The following is a 20742-nucleotide window of genomic DNA, read 5'->3' on the forward strand; positions in this document are numbered from 1 at the left end:
AGTTTAGTTTGATAAACTGCCATTTATCGAATGCAGCACTTGGAAATGTGGTTAGAACATAAACCATTTGTAAACTGGATAAAGCCTATTCGAGTCTTCCAAATTTAAAATATAGGGTATGGGGCCCCTGGGTGGCTCAGTTGGTAGAGCGTCCGACTCTTGGTTTTGGCTCAGGTCATGATCTCATGGGTTGTGGGACTGAGCCCTGTGTTGGGCTCTGTACTCAGCACGGAGTCTGCTGGAGATTCTCTCTCCCTCTCTCTCTGCCCCTCCCCCCCTCATGCTCTCTCTCTAAAATAAATCAATAAATCTCTAAAAAATAAATAAAATATAGGGTAGATGATGGAATAACATGGTTAAGGAATTCAGTCTCTCCATGAAAGTCATTTTTAATAAAAGATTTCCACAGTATTTTAGGTTTACAGATGGATTCCTGAGTGGCCAATGATGATGGTATTTCAGGCAGGAGGCTGGATGTCAGCTTCTGCTCATTTATGAGTGCCTACTATGTGATAGACTGGAGTTAGCATTTTCCTACTCCATTTAGGCCACAATGATGGCATTATCTTTTTCTTTCAGGAGACAGGTTGAGGAATTTGCCATGAGTTGAACAGAGACTAGATGGTAGGGCAAGACACATGTTAGTTATTATTAATTTAAAAAATAATTTTTAAAATTACAAAGTAACACATGCTTGTTGTAGAAAATTCAGAGATTCATGAAAATAAAATAAACTTCCTTCATAATTCCTTCAAGTAGATAACCATGGCTATCAATTTACTGTATTCTTTCTGTATACAAATGCATAAATATGTAACTTTTTACTTATAAAAGTGACATCATAATGTTTTGTAACCAGCTTCTTTCAGTTAGTGGTATATCATGACCATCTTTAAATCTTATTTGAAATATCACTTTATTGAATACAAGAGAGTCTACTGTTTTATATGCCATAAATATTTAACAAATCCCCTTAGCACGAGAAACTTTGGTTGAAGTGTTTGTGATAAATGTGATGCACATCCTTTGAGCAAATCTTTACACATTGCATATATTTCTTTAGTTTAAGTTCCTAGAAGTATAATTCCTAGGTTGAAGGCTATGAACATTTTTAATGGTTTTGTTGTATGTAGCCAAATTAGCTCCAGAAATATTCTTTTTTTTTTTTTAAGATTTTATTTATTTATTTAAGACAGAGAATGAGAGAGAGCACATGAGAGGGGTTAGGGTCAGAGGGAGAAGCAGACTCCCTGCTGAGCAGGGAGCCCGATGCGGGACTCGATCCAGGGACTCCAGGATCATGACCTGAGCCGAAGGCAGTCGCTTAACCAACTGAGCCACCCAGGCGCCCGCTCCAGAAATATTCTTAAACCAATTCACACTTCACCAACAATGCAGACTTCATTTCTCCATACCCTAGTGAAAATACCATATTGTAACTATATTTCTTTGATTACTAGTGAAATAAAACTTCTCCATTCTATTGTCTGACTTTCTTCCTTTTCTTAAACTTTGCTTTAAATACTAAATATTAAACAGGGGTGCCTGGGTGGCTCAGTCGGTTGGGCATCTGCGTTCAGCTCAGGTCATGATCCCAGGGTCCTGGGATTGAGCCTTGCATTGGGCTCCCTGCTCTGCAGGGAGCCTGCTTCTCCCTCTCCCACTCCCCCTGCTTGTGTTCCCTCTCTTCCTATGTCTCTCTCTGTCAGATAAATAAATAAATAAATCTAAAAAAGAATTACTAAATATTAAACAAAAAAAGACAAACTTTGTGATATTGTGCTATTATGGTATCTCCTCTACAGGAAGAAGAAAAACATAATCTTCTCTGATAACAAATTACTGAGGGAATGAAAAACAAATTAACTGAATGAGACACCTGGGCCCATCAGACATATCTCCATGACACTTGTCACCATAGTACACATGAAGTCATGCACTGTTGGTCTTCTTCATTTCAGTACTGCTAATATAGGAATCCCTAATAGGTTTTAGACCACTGTATTATGGACAAGGGATATGAAGAACAAAACGGGTAATACCTCCTAATTAATCTGATTTGAGTTCTATAAGGCAGACCCCTGCCCTGATTTCTGGATGATTGTATCCAACTGCCTTGGATTGCCTATAGTATTTCAAATCCAGCATGTCCCAATCTACCACCTGCTTCCCTAAATCTCACTGTTGTCTTTCTCTTCCTCAGTTAGTAGCATATCAATCTACCCAGAGAGTATCAATCCCCAAGACTCAATTTTATTTCAAATACCTCTATTTTCTCTAATATTTCCCTAATTTAGGCCTCTCTCTTAATCATTCAGTAAGTACTTTTGAGCACTTACTATGTGCCAGATCTTCTCCTAAGCTTGGTGGTGATGGGGAAGAGCAAAGTTTAGAGGAGAAAGGGAGCCCGATGCGGGGCTCGATCCCAGGACCCTGGGATCATGACCCAAAAAGACAAAGCCTTGCTTTTTGGGATGCACTGGGGAGGTAGGTAAAAAAGTAAGAAATCTAAGGGGCGCGTGGGTTGCTCAGTTGGTTAAGCGACCAACTCTTGGTTTCAACTCAGGTCATGATCTCAGGGTTGTGAGATCGAGCCCCACCTGGGGCTCTGCACTCAGTACAGAGTCTGCTTGAGATTCTTTCCCCCCCTCCGTTTTCCTCTGCTCCTCTCCCTGCTCGTGCTCTCTTTCTAAAATAAATAACATCTTAAAAAAAACAGAAATCTAAGATGGAGGTGACTGCTTTGAATACTATTTTAGGTTGCCTACAGAGGTAATATTTAACCTATGACTTAAGAGAAGAGCCTGCCAGGATTCTGGGAGGAGCATTCTAGACAGGAGATATGGCCAGGTTAGGAGGAAGAAGACCTTAATAGACTCAAGGAATGGAAAAGGGACCATGTGCACTGCCATTAAGGAGAGTAATTGGCAGAGTGAAATCATGTTTGAAGGCCATGTAAGTCTGAATGTTGTAATATCAAGTATGATGGGAAACCTTGAAAGTTTTTAAATAGAGAAAAAACATGCTGTGATTTATGTTTTTCAAAAAGAAAACCATGGCTGCCATGGGAGACTGAATTATGGTGGGGGAAGGTGGATGCAGGGAAGGGAGATCCTGGTGATCAATTCATAATTGACCTGCTGAAGTTTGGCATCTTCTGTATAAAATGTGCTGACATCCAGGACACCCTGAATGCTTGTGGCTAGTTGGTTTCTTCTTAGAATACCTGCACACTCCTTTCTTCCCAGGGAACTGTGTGATTTCCAAGCACCAGCTGGCTTCCAAATTTGTGCATACTAGCTATATTTAAAATTAAATTTTAGCTTATTTTATTTTTAAGATTTTATTTATTTATTTGAGACAAAGAGACAGAGAGAGAGAGAGACAGAGAGAGGGCACACAAGCAGGGAGAGGGGCAGAGGGAGAGGGAGAAGCAGACTCCCCGCTGAGCAGGGAGCCCAATGCAGGGCTCGATCCCAGGACCCGAAGATCAAGACCTGAGCTGAAGGCAGACGCTTAACTGACTGAGCCACCCAGGCACCCCTAAAATTAAATTTTAAATAAGGTTATTAATATTATACAAAACAACGAAGTATGAGAACAAATTATCAATTCTAGGGAAAACTAGGTCAGTTTGGAAAGACTTGGTAAAAATGTAGGCAAGATAGCAGTACAGGATTGAGGGAAAAAAACAGTAAAAATTGTGCCTTCTGCCATAGATTCCTTCATACACATCTTATGCTTTCACTGTACAGAAACTAAAGCTAGGAATCAGAAAATGCATTAGGGATATGGCTTAGCAAGAGAGAAAATCAGAAGCACTCATTAGTAAAACCGTGCCAAAGAAGGGCTTTGTGCCTCCATTTGAACTTTGGCAAATGAATACATGTGCATTAAGTTAAAGTGTTTAAGGTATGCAGTGCGGTTCCTGCATCTCTCTTTGGCCTATCACAGCAAGCAAGTGGGCTTCTACTTTGGAGCTAGAATTGATATATTGGACCGGGGAAAAAGAATTAGGGATAATAATGATCCTTGCCACTTGCACAGGCTGAAGCGGACTCTTTTGCTTGGCATGCCTTTCTACTTTTAAGCAGGAGCTAAAGCTCTACACTTCTACTGCTGACCAATATTTGCCCTTCTTTCCAGCCTTCTCATTCCCGTAATTCATCACGCATACCACAGTTACCACCACGCTTGCCACAATGCTGCACAATGTACAGACCAGCCTGTATACAAAGCTGTATTGGTCTGAACTCCTTGAAGGGCTCATGTGCTTCTTAACAATTTTTATAACCCAGAGCTGACACATGGTAGATGGTCAATGTTTGTTCAATGGACAAAGGAAAGAACAGGCTATCTACTTTAATCTTTTGGACCGAGAAATATCTTTGTAAGCATTTAAATGATGATCTAGCCTATACTGTTATGTGAATGTTTGTGCCCCCCTCAAATCCGTATGTTGAAGCCCTAACCCCCTCGTGTGAATGTATTTGGAAATGGGGCCTCCAAGGAAGTGATTAAGGTTAAATGAGATCTAAAGGTGGGGTCCTGATCCAACCGGACTAGCGTCCTTAGGAGAGATACCAGAGAGCTTGTTCTCTGTGACCCAGAGTGTCCTCACCAGACGCCAGCTCTGCTGGTACCTTGATCTTGGCACTCAGCCTCCAGAGCTGTGAGGAAATAAATCTGGTGTTGAAGCCATTCAGTCTGTGGTTTTGTTACAGCTGCCTGAGCGGACCACCACATACGTGGAGAACAACAGATTGTTTTCTCCTTCGTATTTGGTTTGCCAAAAGGAGCCTCAGATGTAAGCGATCTTTGATCTGTCTAGTAGATGGTTCTCTTTTAGCTTTCAAGAAAAAAAAAGTTTCTCCTTTGATCACTTTTCTTTACTAACAAAATATACAGTATCATCACAGGTAGAAGAAGTCTTTTTGTTTGAAAAGCCATTTACCCCCTAAGGTTAAACCTATAATTCAAATTAAAATTATCTTTAATTATTTTTAATTTATCTTGGTACAATTAACAAAAAATTTTTTTTAGTTGTTTCACAAGTGGCTAGTCTCTGTGAGTCCCTTGCTCTTCCCTCACACTTGTCACACCTCCTATCTGCAAGATGGTTTCCATAGTACCTCTGCACATTACCTGAGATCAAAACAAGAGGAAGGGGAGAGGCTGTAAGAGCAGCAAACTTACCCGCTTACAGGAAAAGCAAGTGATTTCCCAGAAGCTATCAGCATACTTCTATCCATCTCACTGGCCATAATCGCGTCACAGGCTCAGACCCAGTTGCAAGGGGAGCTGAGAAAAACAACTTATTTGGTTTATCACATTCCTATTTTGGAGGGGGTAAAGAAACTTTTGGGTTAGTCAATGAATGGTGGTATCTGTGATATAGGGTTACTGGAAAACTGGACTGGCAGATGAACTAATACTAAGAAATAATCCTCCAGATATGGGCTTAATCACCCCAAGGTGGGCTTTTCATTTCACATGATAGCAAAGAACTTTAGCCAGCATCTCACTAATATTTCTTTGATTACAATTAGCTAGGTTGCAAACATTTCATTAGAGCAACGTCTATACCAAGTCTTATCTGTATCTATTACAATAAAACACTGACTTTAGCTATTGAGTATACATTAGCCATATTGTTTATTATTGTTTCGTGTGGAGCTAATGACACTATTGTACTTTTCTGTAAGTAATACACAGGGAAGTGGTAAGTGGGTTCCTCTAATTTGAGGCTATGGTTAAAACCATAAACAGAGTTTATCAGTATTGTGTTTTGACCAAGAACATAGCTTACCCATTTCTAAGTTTGCATTCCATATTCACTGGTGCTACTTAAGAACATCTTTTAAAGGGAAGAAGAATTTAGCTTTGTGTAATTCCTGCCATCCTTAATGGTGCGGTAATTGTGTCAGTACAGGCTATCACAAGTTCTTACCTAATGGAGTCTAAAGTATCATTCAATTCTGAGACTTCATCAGAACAAAAATACATCTGTTCTAACTGAAGACCTTAAATAGGGAGGAAAATTGGGGTTGAGAAAATAAGAAAAATAAAGTCATGTTTACTACACAAAATACAACTCCTAAGGTTCTATATGGTAGCTACAGGCAAACTACAATTTGGCTTAAGGCTGCCCCCCGACCCCCCCCAAAAACAAATCAAAAAAGAGAAAGACAGTAATAGAGTCTTTAAGATAAAAACAAATCAATTCTTTAAGAAAAGCACCGGTTTTACTGCTGCTGAAACCTAAGAGAATTTTCTCTCATGAGTCCTCATAAAGGGCACAGTGTGGTGTAGCTGCTTAAAACCACGTGTTGAGGACGCCTGGGTGGCTCAGTTGGTTAAGCGACTGCCTTCGGCTCGGGTCATGATCCCGGAGTCCCGGGATCGAGTCCCGCATCGGGCTCCCTGCTCAGCGGGGAGTCTGCTTCTCCCTCTGACCCTCCCCCCTCTCATGTGCTCTCTCTCTCTCTCATTCTCTCTCTCTCAAAAAACAACAACAACAACAACAACAACAAAACACGTGTTGAAAATCCAAGTTCTGATGATTGTTTTGCTAGTAGAAGCCAAGAGCACAGAAGCAAAGTGCAGTGCAGTAAAGGTAATTCTATTATCTTTTGGAAGAACTAAAATGTGGATCAAATAGGTAGCTCTTTGAAAATCTTCCAGAGGATACAATTTAGATTTCTCTCTTTACGGTTGAGAATACAGACTTGTTTTTAACATAATCCTCAAACTCCTCTATTCCTGTAAGAAAACCCATTTCAAAACTACACAAATTATTTTTAGACCTAAGACCACTGTTCCCTTCTAATATCACAAATAGTTGAAGTAGACTACATAGACTATTTTTCTGAGGAACAAGGTTTTCTAAATAAATGTGCTTTAAATGTCTACTCTCAGAATGGTAGACAAATAAAGCACATTTTAAAATGCTGGTTTATGGTTTTAGTACCTACACATGAACTTAATTTTTAAAAGGTTAAGTTAAAACATTATTCACAAAAGTGTTTCCTGTTTGAATTATGTCCAATTTTTTTTATTAATTTTGGTTACATTTGAAGTGCACTGCACCTATTCACAAAGATTTAAAATGATCAGTAATACAAAATGTAAACCTAAAAAAAAAAAATCATAAAGTCATTCCACATCTGTGAAATGCAGCAGTTAAGTACAATTAAATTTACAATAATTACAAGGGATAGAGAGAACATGAAATTGAAGGGAAAAATGATATTCAAGATCTAAACAACACAGCTACTGCTACACTGAAAAAATAATTTATTAAATGAATATAGTACTGGGAATAAAATGCATCATAAAAGTAAAAAAAGTAAACTCTAAATATAAATAGTGGTTTATTTAATTAACAAGAAGTTTTCTTCACCCATCCAAAACTTTACATACAATCTTCTGAAAGGCCAGATTTTGAAAGTGTATGGTTCACTTTAAAACAGACATGTACGTAGCACTATAATATCTGGAATTTAGCAAATATCATCTTGTCATTAGACTAAAAATTATATTAATTTAAATGATTGTTCTTTGTAAGCCTTTTTAAGCCTAGAATATTTTGAAATGAACAAAGAGAACAGTTTATTATATTCTTCTTATCTCCCAGGATAGTAAACACACTTCTAGTATACTTTGTGGAAAATACTCTGAGAACATGTGCATTTTGACAAAGGCTTTTAAAATTTTTGGTACTTTGGTAAGGAGCAGTTGCCTTTTTAGATCAAAAGTTGACAACAGCCACTTGATCTCTTAATCTACATAAATAGAATTTTAACAACTACATTTTAATATGTACATCAAGATACTGATAAACTTTTAGATAGTGAAGAAAACAAAACTGGAGATTGTTATTCTATTTTCCCAGTAAGTTTCCCTCAGCTTTTAGAAAGCACATGCAGTTCAATATACCAACCGGGACTTCAAAATGCTAGCAGGATTACAACACTTATTAACAGCAATATGCAAAGCAGTGGAAATAGAAAATAAATGAGTAACTTCATATAGTAAAAACGAAACAAGGCACTTTCAACAAGTATAAGCAAATCTGAAATAAACACCTTTTCATAAAGCTGACTCACAGACCCTAGCAGACTGGTATAAAAGTGAAATAGTGAAGGCACACATAATTCTTTTTCTTAACTCCACTTACTAAAGAAATTCACCAATTAAACTTGGCACAAAGGAGTTTAATTATCATAAAGTGCATCACTTGGCTAAATATATTAAAAGGAAAATCAGCCTTAATACATTATAGCAACATATTCACATATACAGAAATAAAAATGCAATCCCAGGAGTCAATGTAGTTAAGGAACTTTATAGTATATATGGCTTTTTATTTTGTATTTTTTTGTATAACTCCCTATTTGCTTAGAATCTTTATTTTCAAAAGAGTATACCTTGATTAGCAAAAAGAGGTAGTATTCCGAAAGAGGACAACTCACTGCTTCTACAGGTAGACATCTGAGATAAAGATATGTGGAAAATAAACAAGTACAACATATTATAATAAACTAGACACTTACTATAGCATTCTGATAATGAATCAGCTTTTAAAATCAAGGCTATTTTATCACTTTAGCTACATTATTATATGTTACTATAGCTCTCTGAAATAGTTTTCCTTTGGTATTATAAAGTTTTCTTTTTTTTTTAAATAGCAATAACATTGCAAACAGGCAATTTTTATTTACAAATGGTAAACGTGTCAATATTTAAAACTTAATTCATCTTTACCACTGATTTAAACCACTAATGAAAATATATTATGTCAGAGATACAAAGAAGTATATATCAACCAGATAGTAACATGCATTTAATGTCCATTTAACTGATAAAATTGGCATTTTAAACACAAACACAAACACGCACACCACACACAAGAGTGCTTACACACATATTCATTTGGAGCAATATATTGGCAAAATACCAAAATAACTTATGCACATCATTTAAGAATTGAGTCTTGATAACAGAACTCTAACTAGATTTTTTTTTTAGTGTATTAAATACAAAGGTTGGATAAAAGACAATTTAAAGCAGCAGTGAATACATTTCTATCCCAATAACTTAAAAAAACTTTTCTTTATGTAAACTTTAATACATGTGCAATCTTTCTGTTTTCTGTAAATGCTTCAGTCTTTTTTCTTTTTAAATATTTGCCACTCTATTCTAAATTTGCTGAAACATATACATGGAAGGAACTGCTCGTCATGTATTAGTCTTCTGCATTGTACGCCACTTCTGCAACTTCTATGTCCGATACAGAATTTTCAGGTTCACTACAACTTAAGCATGGCTTATCATCAGTTCTGCAAGAAAAGAGAAAGATGTCAATGAAGAGATAAGATACATGCTATTTCACTTCGCTATTACCTTTAAAATTTTTTAATCTAATGTAGAGATTATTTAAATATTAATGGGAAAATATTTAATGGAAAAGAATATTTAAATATTTGATCAGAAATTTTATATAGATATTTTTAATGATTTTATTTATTTATTTGACACAGAGAGAGAGAGACTACAAGTAGGGGGAGTGGGAGAGGGAGAAGCAGGCTCCCCACTGAGAAGGGAGCCCAACACGGAGCTTGATCCCAGGACCCCAGGATCATGACCCGAGCCAAAAGCAGCCGCTTAACCGACTGAGCCACCCAGGCGCTCCAAGAAGTTTTATATTTTTAAGTTGTCATTACCAGACAACACCTTTGAATATATTTTTAACTCTTTCAGCTCTCCCAACTACCATTTATCACTAAAAATCCAGTTTATAATGACCTTCACCAACATAAATCTGTTCTCATAATTATAGCTTAGCTGCTACCACTAAAGTATTAATAATGACTTTGGATTTATAAGTAATAAATATCCTATGTGCTTTCAAATATACTATCTTTTCATCATTCCTGTTAGGTAGGCAGGCTTGTTGCTATTACACTATCCCACTTTTTGAATGGAAAAAGAATGAGGGAGATTAATTTGTCAAGCTTTACAAAATTAAGGAATTAACTGAATGGTTAATTTAGACATATCTTCAAAGTAAGTAATAATGTTTACAGCCTAGATGACAAAGACTCATTTTTAAGGAGAGCCTACAATATCTAGTCTTTCTTTATTTGCTCAGCAGATTCACGATAGAATAACACTGAGTTCACACAAAAAAATACTCTCTAGAGTATTATTGACTATTTCCCTCTAATTATTCAGATGATTAGGCTATAATAAACCAAATATTATTTACCTAGATTCTTCATGCAAAACATCTTGATCAACCTCAAGTGTGGAGGACTCCACCTTTGGGATGTGTCCACCTTCTGTTTCTGACATGTGCAGTGATTCTTCAGGTTCTGAAGACAATGTTCTAAAAGCAAATTAGAGCAACAAGTTATTTTCTACAAATAAAGTATGTATTGGTTTATTTTTGTGAATACATGTAACTTTAGTAGTCTTTAGCTATTCTTAATATGGCTAATAGATTGCTGACTCTGGGAGTCAACAGAGAAATTAGTACTTATGATTAATGTAAAATGGTTTTAATATCAATTCAATATATGCTGACAAGAACGTAAACTACAACTTTCATATGTGAAAAGTTGGCAGAAATGCCTAGAAACAAAGATACCATTTAAACGGGTTAAAATGAATAATGTTTATCTTGAACAGCTAGAGGCTTATATTTCTGATGTTTCCTATCCTTCAAATGTTCAACCTTCTAAATAAATGATCAAAACGCAATTTTCCCAATCTACAAAAAAGGTACACCAAGAGTCTAAGACTTTTGGAATTGGAAATTTCCTAAATCGTATTAAAATGCAAAGGGCATTTAGCCCAGAGTATTAAAAGTTTAATGAGTAAGTCTAAAAATGCAAGTATCACAATACACCTGATTCTGCTCTCTAGAGTTTCTATATGAAGTTGCTTTTCATTCAGCAGTTTCTTCAGTGATTCCACCTCTTTCTGTTTTTCAAGTAGTTCTTTTTGAAAACGGTAGTTTGTCTCTTCTAAGGTTTCACAGAAAGCCTTAAAAAAAAACCAAAAAATGCAAAAAAAATTAATTACTTATGCAGTATCGCCCTCAAGAGCATTTATTTGAAGAGTTAAAGAACATAATCAAAATAATATGTATGCAGCCCCAACAATTTGTTCTCTTCCCTCATCTTTTTTGGTCTCTGCTATCTTGATACTCAGTCCCCACACCTACCAAGGGGACTTCTAACTACAAGTCCCCTTTCTTGAGAATTGTTAATCAGTAAACCACGGTGCTTGAAATGAGTATGTGATAACGCTCTAGTGTAGAATTGGGGGGAAAATGACCAAGTTTTAAGTTTTTATTCTTCATTTATTTTTGCCCAGTCCTAGATGAATATACTTTTTTGAAAAACTGTGGCTATTCATTTGTATTAGCTTAGCAGTGATACTATTGTAACCACCTCCTCCATAGCACCTAAACAATGTTGGGGTTTTTTTCCACATTGCTTTCCTCTTGCTTCTGCTATTCCCATAGTCATTCAAAATTGACATTCTATCCTTCATGCCCAGAATACTAAATACTGCTGACATAAAGATTAAAACAAACAAAATCGTATTACCATAAAAAATGGTGTCATGAAAAAATGTGGTTCACTTATTTTGATGAGGCTTTCAGTGTTACTGATCAATTCTTTTAATTATTCCTAGTCATCTATCACTCCCTGTCCTGTCATTTCTGTGACTATTTTAAACCTTCACCCCTGGCAAGTTCCCTACAATGTGTTACTATTGCTAATTCCAAAACCAGCAGATGATCTTGATTCCTATACCAGAAAAAAAAAAAAAAATCACTGACTCCCTGAATCTCATCTACCTTCACATCCTGTTCTTTTTCTCAAGAACATGTGACTCTTCAAGTTATCTTATCTACTCTTTCTCCTCTGGAAGCGTGCTCAATCACATACACTTTCTCTTAAATTTTCAACCTTTCCCCCTCCTCTGGACCCTAAATTTACTGAATAAACATGACTGAAGTTGGTTAAGTAAATCCTAAAAATTTCTCCATAAAAAAAAAATAAAACATCTTCACCTCCCTCTTGATCTTGAGTCTCTCTAGCTAACTCATCTCCTTCCTTTCAAAATAAAAAAAATTATCACAAAAGGTTTTTATCACCCAAATTTAGCCTCCCATTTACTTCTAAAATCATTAAATTAGGAGTTTTGCTCTCTTTTTCTCTACTAACTATGCCCAGGCAAAGGCTAACAATGACCTTCTAGTTGTCAAATCCAAAGTATTGTTTTTCTTGACTTCACTGTCACTATTGACTTAATTTAAAAAAAAAAATAATAATGGAATCCTTTCTCATTGGCCTCCATAAAACTTCCTGGTTCACTTCTTAACTTTGACAGTTACTTTTTAGATGTCTATTTGTTCTTTGCATGTGGGCATTCATCAAAGTTTTGCCCTTGGTTATATATTCTCTTGCTCTATATGTCATCCCTGGGCAATTGCACTTACTGTTAACACTTCAGCTCTCACCTCTACTATATGCGATCATCTTCCAATGTGTTTGTTGTTGTTGTTGTTAATCTCCAGCCCTCAACCTTTCCTGAGTACATAGACATCATTCGTATATCTACTGTTCCTCTTCAATTAGATGTACCAATGGCAAGTCAAATAGTGTCCGCGAGGGAATTTCTATTCTACTACCTCATCATCAAAGCCACCACCAAGCAGGCATCTTAGATCAGCCCATTTCCCTAATTTCTATTGCCCAAGGATAACCAAGACTTTCCACCTTTCCCTTCCCCTCATCCCCTACTGCCTCATCAATACCTCTTGTGTTTTTGTCATTTGTTCTCATTTCTACAGTCTTCAGTTCTTAACCAAACTACACCACCCGTAAACTAATTGGCTTACCTATGTTTACTTTGGCAATCTAAGTTGGCTTTCTTACAAATAGATCTGATCATGTTACCTATGATTTAATACTGCCTAAATAATAAGGCCAAATATCTTACCTTGGCAAAGGAAGTACCTTATGATGTGGCAGATGCCTTTTACCCCAACTTCATAGCTTGCTGTATTTACCTTTCCTTTCCTCTGGTCCTCTGCATAACCCCATGTTCCACCCAACTGAATTACTTTCAGTTTCTCAAATATTTGTCTTTATATAGATGGAAGTATATAATACATATCATTCTGCAGCTTGCTTTTTATCTAATGACCTAAGATGAACCTTACAAACATTTCCAAATTTAAAAATCTGGGTATATTCACATTATGAAAAAACTGAACAGTGTTCAACTATCATGCAAATAGAACCTAGGAACACAGAGAAAAACAAAATAAATGAACCACACATAACTTCCATTGGTAACAGTACGGATGACCAAACTAAGGCCTCTGGCTATAAGATACCTAGCTAAAAAACCCAACTTTTAAAACAGCTATGTGGGCAAGAAATAGAGGTAAGTCTCAGGGAACAAAAACAAAGAGAAATGAAAACAAGTGCCACCAGCATGTGTACTGACATAGCTTTGGGTAGTGGGCGAAGGAGGAGTGATGAGAGTTTTCTTTTTGGTAACTTTGAACTTTAAACACCAAGAGGGAACAAGAGATGAGTCAGGCACATTTTAAAGGCTAGTGACAAGAAAAATGAGATACTCAGGAATAAAGTAAGGACTCTAAAGAGCTAAGCCATTAATAAAAGTCACTCATCAACACAGGAATACATCAAGGAAGAATGTTTGTCTCATCTTGGCCTCTACATGGGAGAGGTAAAGTCTTCCCTGAAGAATCTATAACCATGGGCTAATGCCTCATGTGGATTTTGGACTGAGTTCATACTATCACAATTAGTCAGAAATACCCAAGCTTAGAAAATAGTATAAAAAATGGTCCAGGATCAATGATACTAAAGGTATCTCTGCAGAAGCAAACAAACTTCTATGGAAGGATGTACCCTCAACTTTGGCTGTTCAGTGTTCCTGGAGACAAAGTTATAATCAAAGTAAATTTATAATTCAAAATTACAAAACACATTAGGATATCATCCACTGAAAAGAAGGATTAGATTTCCATAAACTTCAAATAGCATATTACTAGAAAAAGATTATAAAATATGAACATGTATAATGACGTGTATATTTTTAAAGCCACTATTAAAAAATATCAAGTATATCTGAGATAAAACAAGAGAATGTCAAGACATGAAAAGTATAGTCAATATTATTAAGATTCCCCCCCCCTTTTTTTTTTTTTAAAGATTTTACTTACTTATCTGACAGAGAAAGGGAGAGAGCACAAGCAGGGGGAATGTCAGGGAGATGGAGAGGGAGAAGCAGGCTCCCAGCTAAGCAGGGAGACCGATGCAGGGCTCGGTCCCAGGACCCTGAGATCATGACCTGAGCTGAAGGCAGATGCTTAACCAACTGAGCCACCCAGGTGTCCCAATATTATTAAGATCTTAATGGAAGTACCAAATAGTAGAATAATCTTATCTGAAGACAACAGAGTGAACTGGAAGCTAGGACTAAGAAAATTACATAATTTATTCATTGAAGAATAAAACATAGGGAGATGGAGACAGATAACATGAAAGAAAGGTTAAGACAGATGGAAAAGGAAAATAACTTAACACATAATATTTATAAATTGAGTTCCTAAAATAGAGAACGGAGAGAATGAGGAGAAGTAATACTCAGTGAGAAAACAGCAGAAAATTTTCAGAACTGATTAAATGCTAGCATTTTCAGATTTGGGAAGAATAATGCATCCCAACGAAGACAAAAATAAACACCACCCACACACAAAATAGTAAAACTGCACATGGTAAAATCAAAGAGAAGGTCTCTAAAATACTAGGAAGCAAAAACAGTTTACTAGAAGGGGACAACACTGAACTGAGAATAGATGTTTCACAGCAAGGGTCTACAGCAAAGGCAGCGGGAAAGACCTCAAAGCACTGAGAAGAAGGACTATCCAGGTGGAATTCTAGACCCAGTTAAATCATACTTCAAGAATGAGAGCAAGATTAAAAAATTTCAGACATTAAAGACCTAAACATTACCAACACACATTCACTGAAACAACTATTAAACGATGTACTTTAAGAGCAGTTAACTGAGCCCCAATGGGAAGAGTGAGATGAAAAACTAGGAATGGTGGACGAAAGGAAGTGACAAGTGTGCAGGTAATTAAAGAAAGCAATGGCTCACTTTGGGGAGGCTGTAAACAACTTGGTTCTAAATTATTTGATGAGAACAATATATGGCCATTAAATAAAAGACCATGAATACAGAGCTTAGAAGCCAAGAGTAGAGGGAAAAAGGGAAGAAAGGAAACTCATTAAGTATATAAAAGGAAGGAAAGGAGAAAAAGCAAGGTAAATAAAAGATACAAAATAAAATGGCAGAAATAAACACACACATATTGGTAATTACTGGACACATCACAATAAACTCACCAGTTAAAAAACAGATTTTTCTGTTTGTATCAAAAACCAAAAATCTCCTTCTATGATGCTGACAAGAAACACACTTTCTTTTTTTTTTTTTAAGATTATTTATTTATTTGAGAGAGAGAGAGAGAGAGAGAGAGGGAGAGCACAGAGGGAGAAGCAGACTCCCCACTGAGCAGGGAGCCCACCCTGGGGCTCGATCCCAGCACCCTGAGATCATGACCTGAGCCAAAGGCAGACTCAACCGACTGAGCCACCCAGGCTCCCCAAGAAACACATTTTATTATTATTTTAAACGATTTTATTTATTCATTTGAGACACAGAGATACAGAGAAAGAAAGAGCATGAGCAGGGGGTAGAAGCAAAGGGAGAGGGAGAAGTAGACTCCCCAGTGAGCTGGGAGCTCGATGCTGGGCTTGACGTGGGACTTGATCCCAGAACCTAGAGATCATGACCCGAGCTGAAGGCAGATGCCCAACCATCTGAGCCACCCAGGCGCCCCAAGAAACACACTTTAAATATAAAGATAGAAAAATATTTCTCAGGCAACAGGCAAATCTGCTTTCTCCCCCACAAAAGGCATAGTTTTATTAATCTCAGAGCAATGCATTTCAAGTGGAAAACTTGAGGCACAAAAAGAGTCACTACCTAATAATAAAAGGAATGATTCCCTAAGGATATTTCAACTACAGAATTCCCCAAAAAAAAAAAAAAAAAGAATTAACAACCAACCATTATGAGTGAATTCAATATACTACTTTTGGTAATTAAAGATATGTTAAGAGATTTTTAAAAATCATGAGAAAACAGCCTTATATCAATGTATTTTAAAATCTGTACAAATTGGCCAATTTTCTAAAAAAAAAAAATACATAAAAATTGAGCACTAAAGAAACAATCTGAATAAACTCTATTCATTAAAGAAACTTAATCAGTTGTTAAAAATCTACCCATAAAACTACTGAACAAACTAAAGAAAATATCAGACTCAGGTTGTTTTACAGGTGAGTTCTAATGAATACTCAAGGAACGAACAATACTGATCTTATTCAAATGGTTCTGGAGAAAAGAAAAAGAGACTATTTCTCAACTTGTAAGACTGGTATAATCCTGATGCCAGATCCAATGACAATAACAGAGAGGAAAATTATATTGCAAAAATTCTAAATAAAATCATTACAATCCAAATCCAGCCATTAAAAAAAAATGCTGAATTAATGAGTTAATCCCAGAGGTGAATGTTTTATCATTTGAGAATCTATCAGTGTAATTTACCACATATCATATTAAAAAAACCCCATATGATCATCTTTATAGACAGAAGCAAAAGTATTAATAACATACACATACCACAACCTTTAGCAAAGTAGGAATAGAACTTCCTTAACCTAAAAAAAAGATATAAACAAACACAACCCACAACTTCCAGCTGCTTGTAGGAAACACCATATCCAATGGTGAAAAACAGAATCATTTCCTTTAAAGTCAGAACAGAGGAAAAGGATGTTTGCCATAACTGCTTTTATTTAACTCTAAAGATCCCAGGTAGCACAAAAAAATATGAAAATGGAATGAAAAGTATTAACGATTAAAAAGGAAAAACCACAATTGTTAGTATTTCAAGGGATATGATTATATATATAGAAAACCTAAAAGGATCTACAAACTAATGAGAGTTTTCACTGAAGATGTAACATATAAACTATATATAAAACAATAATGTAACGATAATAAATTAAAATATAATAGGGGCGCCTGGGTGGCTCAGTCATTGAGTGTCTGCCTTTGGCTCAGGTCATGATCTCAGAGTCCTGGGATTGAGCCCTCTATCGGGCTCCCTGATCAGCGGGGAGCCTGTTTCTCTCTCTGCCTGCCACTCCCCCTATTTGTTCTCTCTCTCTCTCGGTCAAATAAATAATAAAATCTTAAAAGAAAAAGATATAATAAAAATACCAATTATGATTAAAAAACCCTAAAATAATAAATCCTACAGGTTTCCCTAAAAGTTTTAGGAAAAAATTTAACCTTTATTGAAGACTTTTTAAAAAGACCTAAATAAAGCAAAGACCTTATTGATAGTAAGATTCAATTCTATAATGACTCTCCTCTTCAAAATTAATCAATAAATATTCCAAACAAAATGCCACCAGGATCTTTCATGAAACTCACAAGTTGATTCTAAAATTCACATGGAAAAACAAACAGTCAATTTTGAAGACGAACAAGGAAGGGAAACCTTGTCTTGCCAGATTCAAAAATTATAAAGCTACAGTAATTAATTAACACAGTATGGACTCAATAAAGAAATAGAATAATTATAATAATAAAAGCAAACAGAAATTCTGAAATTGAAAAGCACAATAGCTGAAGTGAAAAATTAACATGAGGGGCTGAACAGCAGATCTGAAATGACAGAAAAATGAGTCAGTGAACTTGAACATAGATCAATAGAAATTATTCAGTCTGAAGAACAGAGGAAAAATGATTGAAAAGAAAATGAACAGCACTTCAGAAACACGTAGTACAATGTGAAGTATACAAACATATGGGTAATGGGAATCCCAGAAGGAGAAGGGCAAGAGAAAAGGACTGAAAAATTATTTGAAGAAATAATGGCCAACAACTTCCTAAGTCTGATGTAGAGCATTAATCTGTGAAATCCAAGAAGCTCAATGAAGCCAAATTTTGATAAACACCTTGATATATCATAATCAAACTGCTGAAAGTCAAAGAAAAAAATCTTGAAAGTAGCAAGGGCAGAATGGCTCATCATGTCCATGGAAGCAATATAATTAAGGGCTGACTTTTCATCAGAAACAATAGAAGCCAGAAGACAGAGGAATGACACAAAGTAGTGAAAGAAAAAAAACTATCAATAACTATCCTTCATAAATGAACATTCCCAGTAAACAAATACTGAGAATTTGTTGCCATCAGACCTGCCTTACAAAAAATACTAATGGAAGGAAGGCCTTGAAGCTGAAAGAATGTGATACCAGATGATAATATCAATCCACAGCAAGGAATGAAGAGGGCTGGAAATAGTAAATATATGGATAAATATAAAAGAGTTTATAATGTATTTTTCTCATTTCTTCTCTTAATTTCTTTATAAGAAAAAAGACTGTAAAGAAATAATTATTATACTGTATTACTGGGTTTATGACATAGATTTAAAATATGTAATAAATAATAGGGGTGTCTGGCTGGCTCAGTCAGTGGAGCATGTGACTCTTCATCTCAGGACCATGCTAGGCCTAGAGCTTACTTAAAAAAAAATATGTAATTATAGCAACACCAAGGATGGGGGACGAAAAAGATGTACTGGAGCTAAGTTTATAATTCCCTGGAATTAAGCATTACTCTGAAGTAGACTGTTAAGATGCATAATGTAATACCTAGAGCAACCATTAAAAACTAAAAAAGTAAAAATTTCTATAGAGGAATCAAACTGGCATACAAAAAATATTTATTTCACACAATAGTAGTCAGTAAAGGAGTAAGAGGACCAAAACAGATGAGACAGGTAGAAATAAATTGCAAAATGGCAGATGTAAAGATGTCAGACTGAACAAAAGACCAAGACCCAACTATATGCTATATCCAAGAGACAGACCTTAGATTGAAAGACACAAATTGAAAGCAAAAAAAAAAAAAAAAGGGGGGGGGGGGGGAAGATACACTATGTAAAGAGTAACTATAAGAAAGCTATAATAAACAAGACTGTGTGGTATTGGCATAAGGATAGGTAACTAGATCACTGAAAGAGAATTAAGAGTCCAGAAACAAACCCATTCCTTCGTTTATTTGATTTTTGATAAAGGTGCCAACACAATAAAGGGTATTGGCACAATTAGGTATCTATGGGAGCTTAAGACACTTACCTCATACCTTATAAATATCTGTCAGGTCAGGATAGATTACAGACTTAATATAAGAGCTGAAACTATAAAACTTCTAGAAAAAAAATGAAGCAGAAAACTTTTGTGACCCTGTGTTAGGTAAAGAGTTTTTTTTTTTTTTTTTTAAAGTAGGTTCCACGGCCAACATGGAACTTGAACTCATGAGCCCGAGATCAAGAGTTGGATGCTCTACCGACTGAGATAGCCAGACGCCCCTGGGTAAAGAGTTCTTAATGATACAACACCATAAGCCATAAAAAAAGTGATAAAATGAACTTCATTAAAATTAAAAACATTAGTACTTTAAAAGACATCATTAAGAAGATGAAAAGACACATACAGATCAGGAGAAAATATTTGCAAATCAGATATCTTTGATAAAGGGCTTCTATTCAAAATAAAGAAGTTTTACAACTCAATAAAACAGCCAAACAAAAAAAAGGGGGGGGGCAAAAGACTTAGACAATTCATCAAACATATAATTGGCTAAAAGGCACATGAAAAAGTGAACAACAAATTTAAAAAAGGTGACCAACATAAAAAATTAGGGAAATGCAAATTAAAACTATAGTACAATACCACTACACACCCATAAGAATGACTACACTCCAAAGACAGATAAATCACACTTATGAGGACATGGATAAACTGGAACTCTCAAATACTAGTGGTGGGAATGTAAAACGGTAGAGCTACTTCAAAAACAGTTTGTAAGTTTCTTTAAAAAGTTAAACATAATTTGCCATATAAGCAAATGTTCCATTTCTAGGGATCAGTCCAAGAGAAATGAAGACAAATGTCAACACAAAGCCTCTATGAGATTGTTCACAGCAGCATTATTCAAAATAGCACAAAAGTGGAGACTATTCAAATGTCCAACTGGTGACTAGATAAACAAAATGTGGTATATGCATACAATGAAAAACCATGCAGCAACAAAAAATATTGCTATATATTCTATATATTCATAGAAGCTATATCATGGTTGACCCTCAAAAACATGATGCTACGTGAAAGAATGTAGATGTAAAGATTATATACTGTATATGTTATGCATACTGCATTTGTAAAATATTATGTATATTGAATACTGACCACACACACACACACACGACTCTATTTACATAAAATGTACAGAAAAGGCAAATTTGTAGAAACTGAAAGCAGATCAGTAGTTGTCTGGAGCTGGGAGTGTTGGACTGATTGTGAAATGGCTTGTAGGAATTTTTTTCAAGGGAATTTCTAAAACTGAATTATGGTGATGGTGGCATAGTTCTATAAATTTACTAAAAATTATTAAATTATACATTTACAATGGAATAGCAAATAGGTAACTTTATGGATGAAATTTTTACTTCAATAAAGCTATTTCCAAAAA

The 20742-nt window shown here is 35.7% G+C and overlaps 1 protein-coding gene across 5 annotated transcripts in view; it reads right to left on the bottom strand.

Annotated features, from left to right (window-relative positions):
• Positions 1-8422: 8422 nt before the first annotated feature.
• Positions 8423-20742, bottom strand: part of SNX16 (sorting nexin 16) — a 40438-nt gene continuing 28118 nt past the window's right edge. For all 5 annotated transcript variants that reach the window (XM_035011438.1, XM_035011441.1, XM_035011440.1 and 2 more), the window contains exons 6-8: positions 10913-11049; positions 10271-10390; positions 8423-9341 (exon numbers count right to left, since the gene is read on the bottom strand). In XM_035011438.1, coding sequence (XP_034867329.1) covers positions 9248-9341; positions 10271-10390; positions 10913-11049 — 351 coding nt within the window. In that variant the 3' untranslated portion in view covers positions 8423-9247. The remainder of the gene's footprint in view (positions 9342-10270; positions 10391-10912; positions 11050-20742) is intronic.

This window comes from Mirounga leonina, unplaced genomic scaffold (genome assembly GCF_011800145.1).
Source record: "Mirounga leonina isolate KUSES-001 unplaced genomic scaffold, KU_Mleo_1.0 Mir_165, whole genome shotgun sequence".
NCBI classification, from domain to species: Eukaryota; Metazoa; Chordata; class Mammalia; order Carnivora; family Phocidae; genus Mirounga; species Mirounga leonina.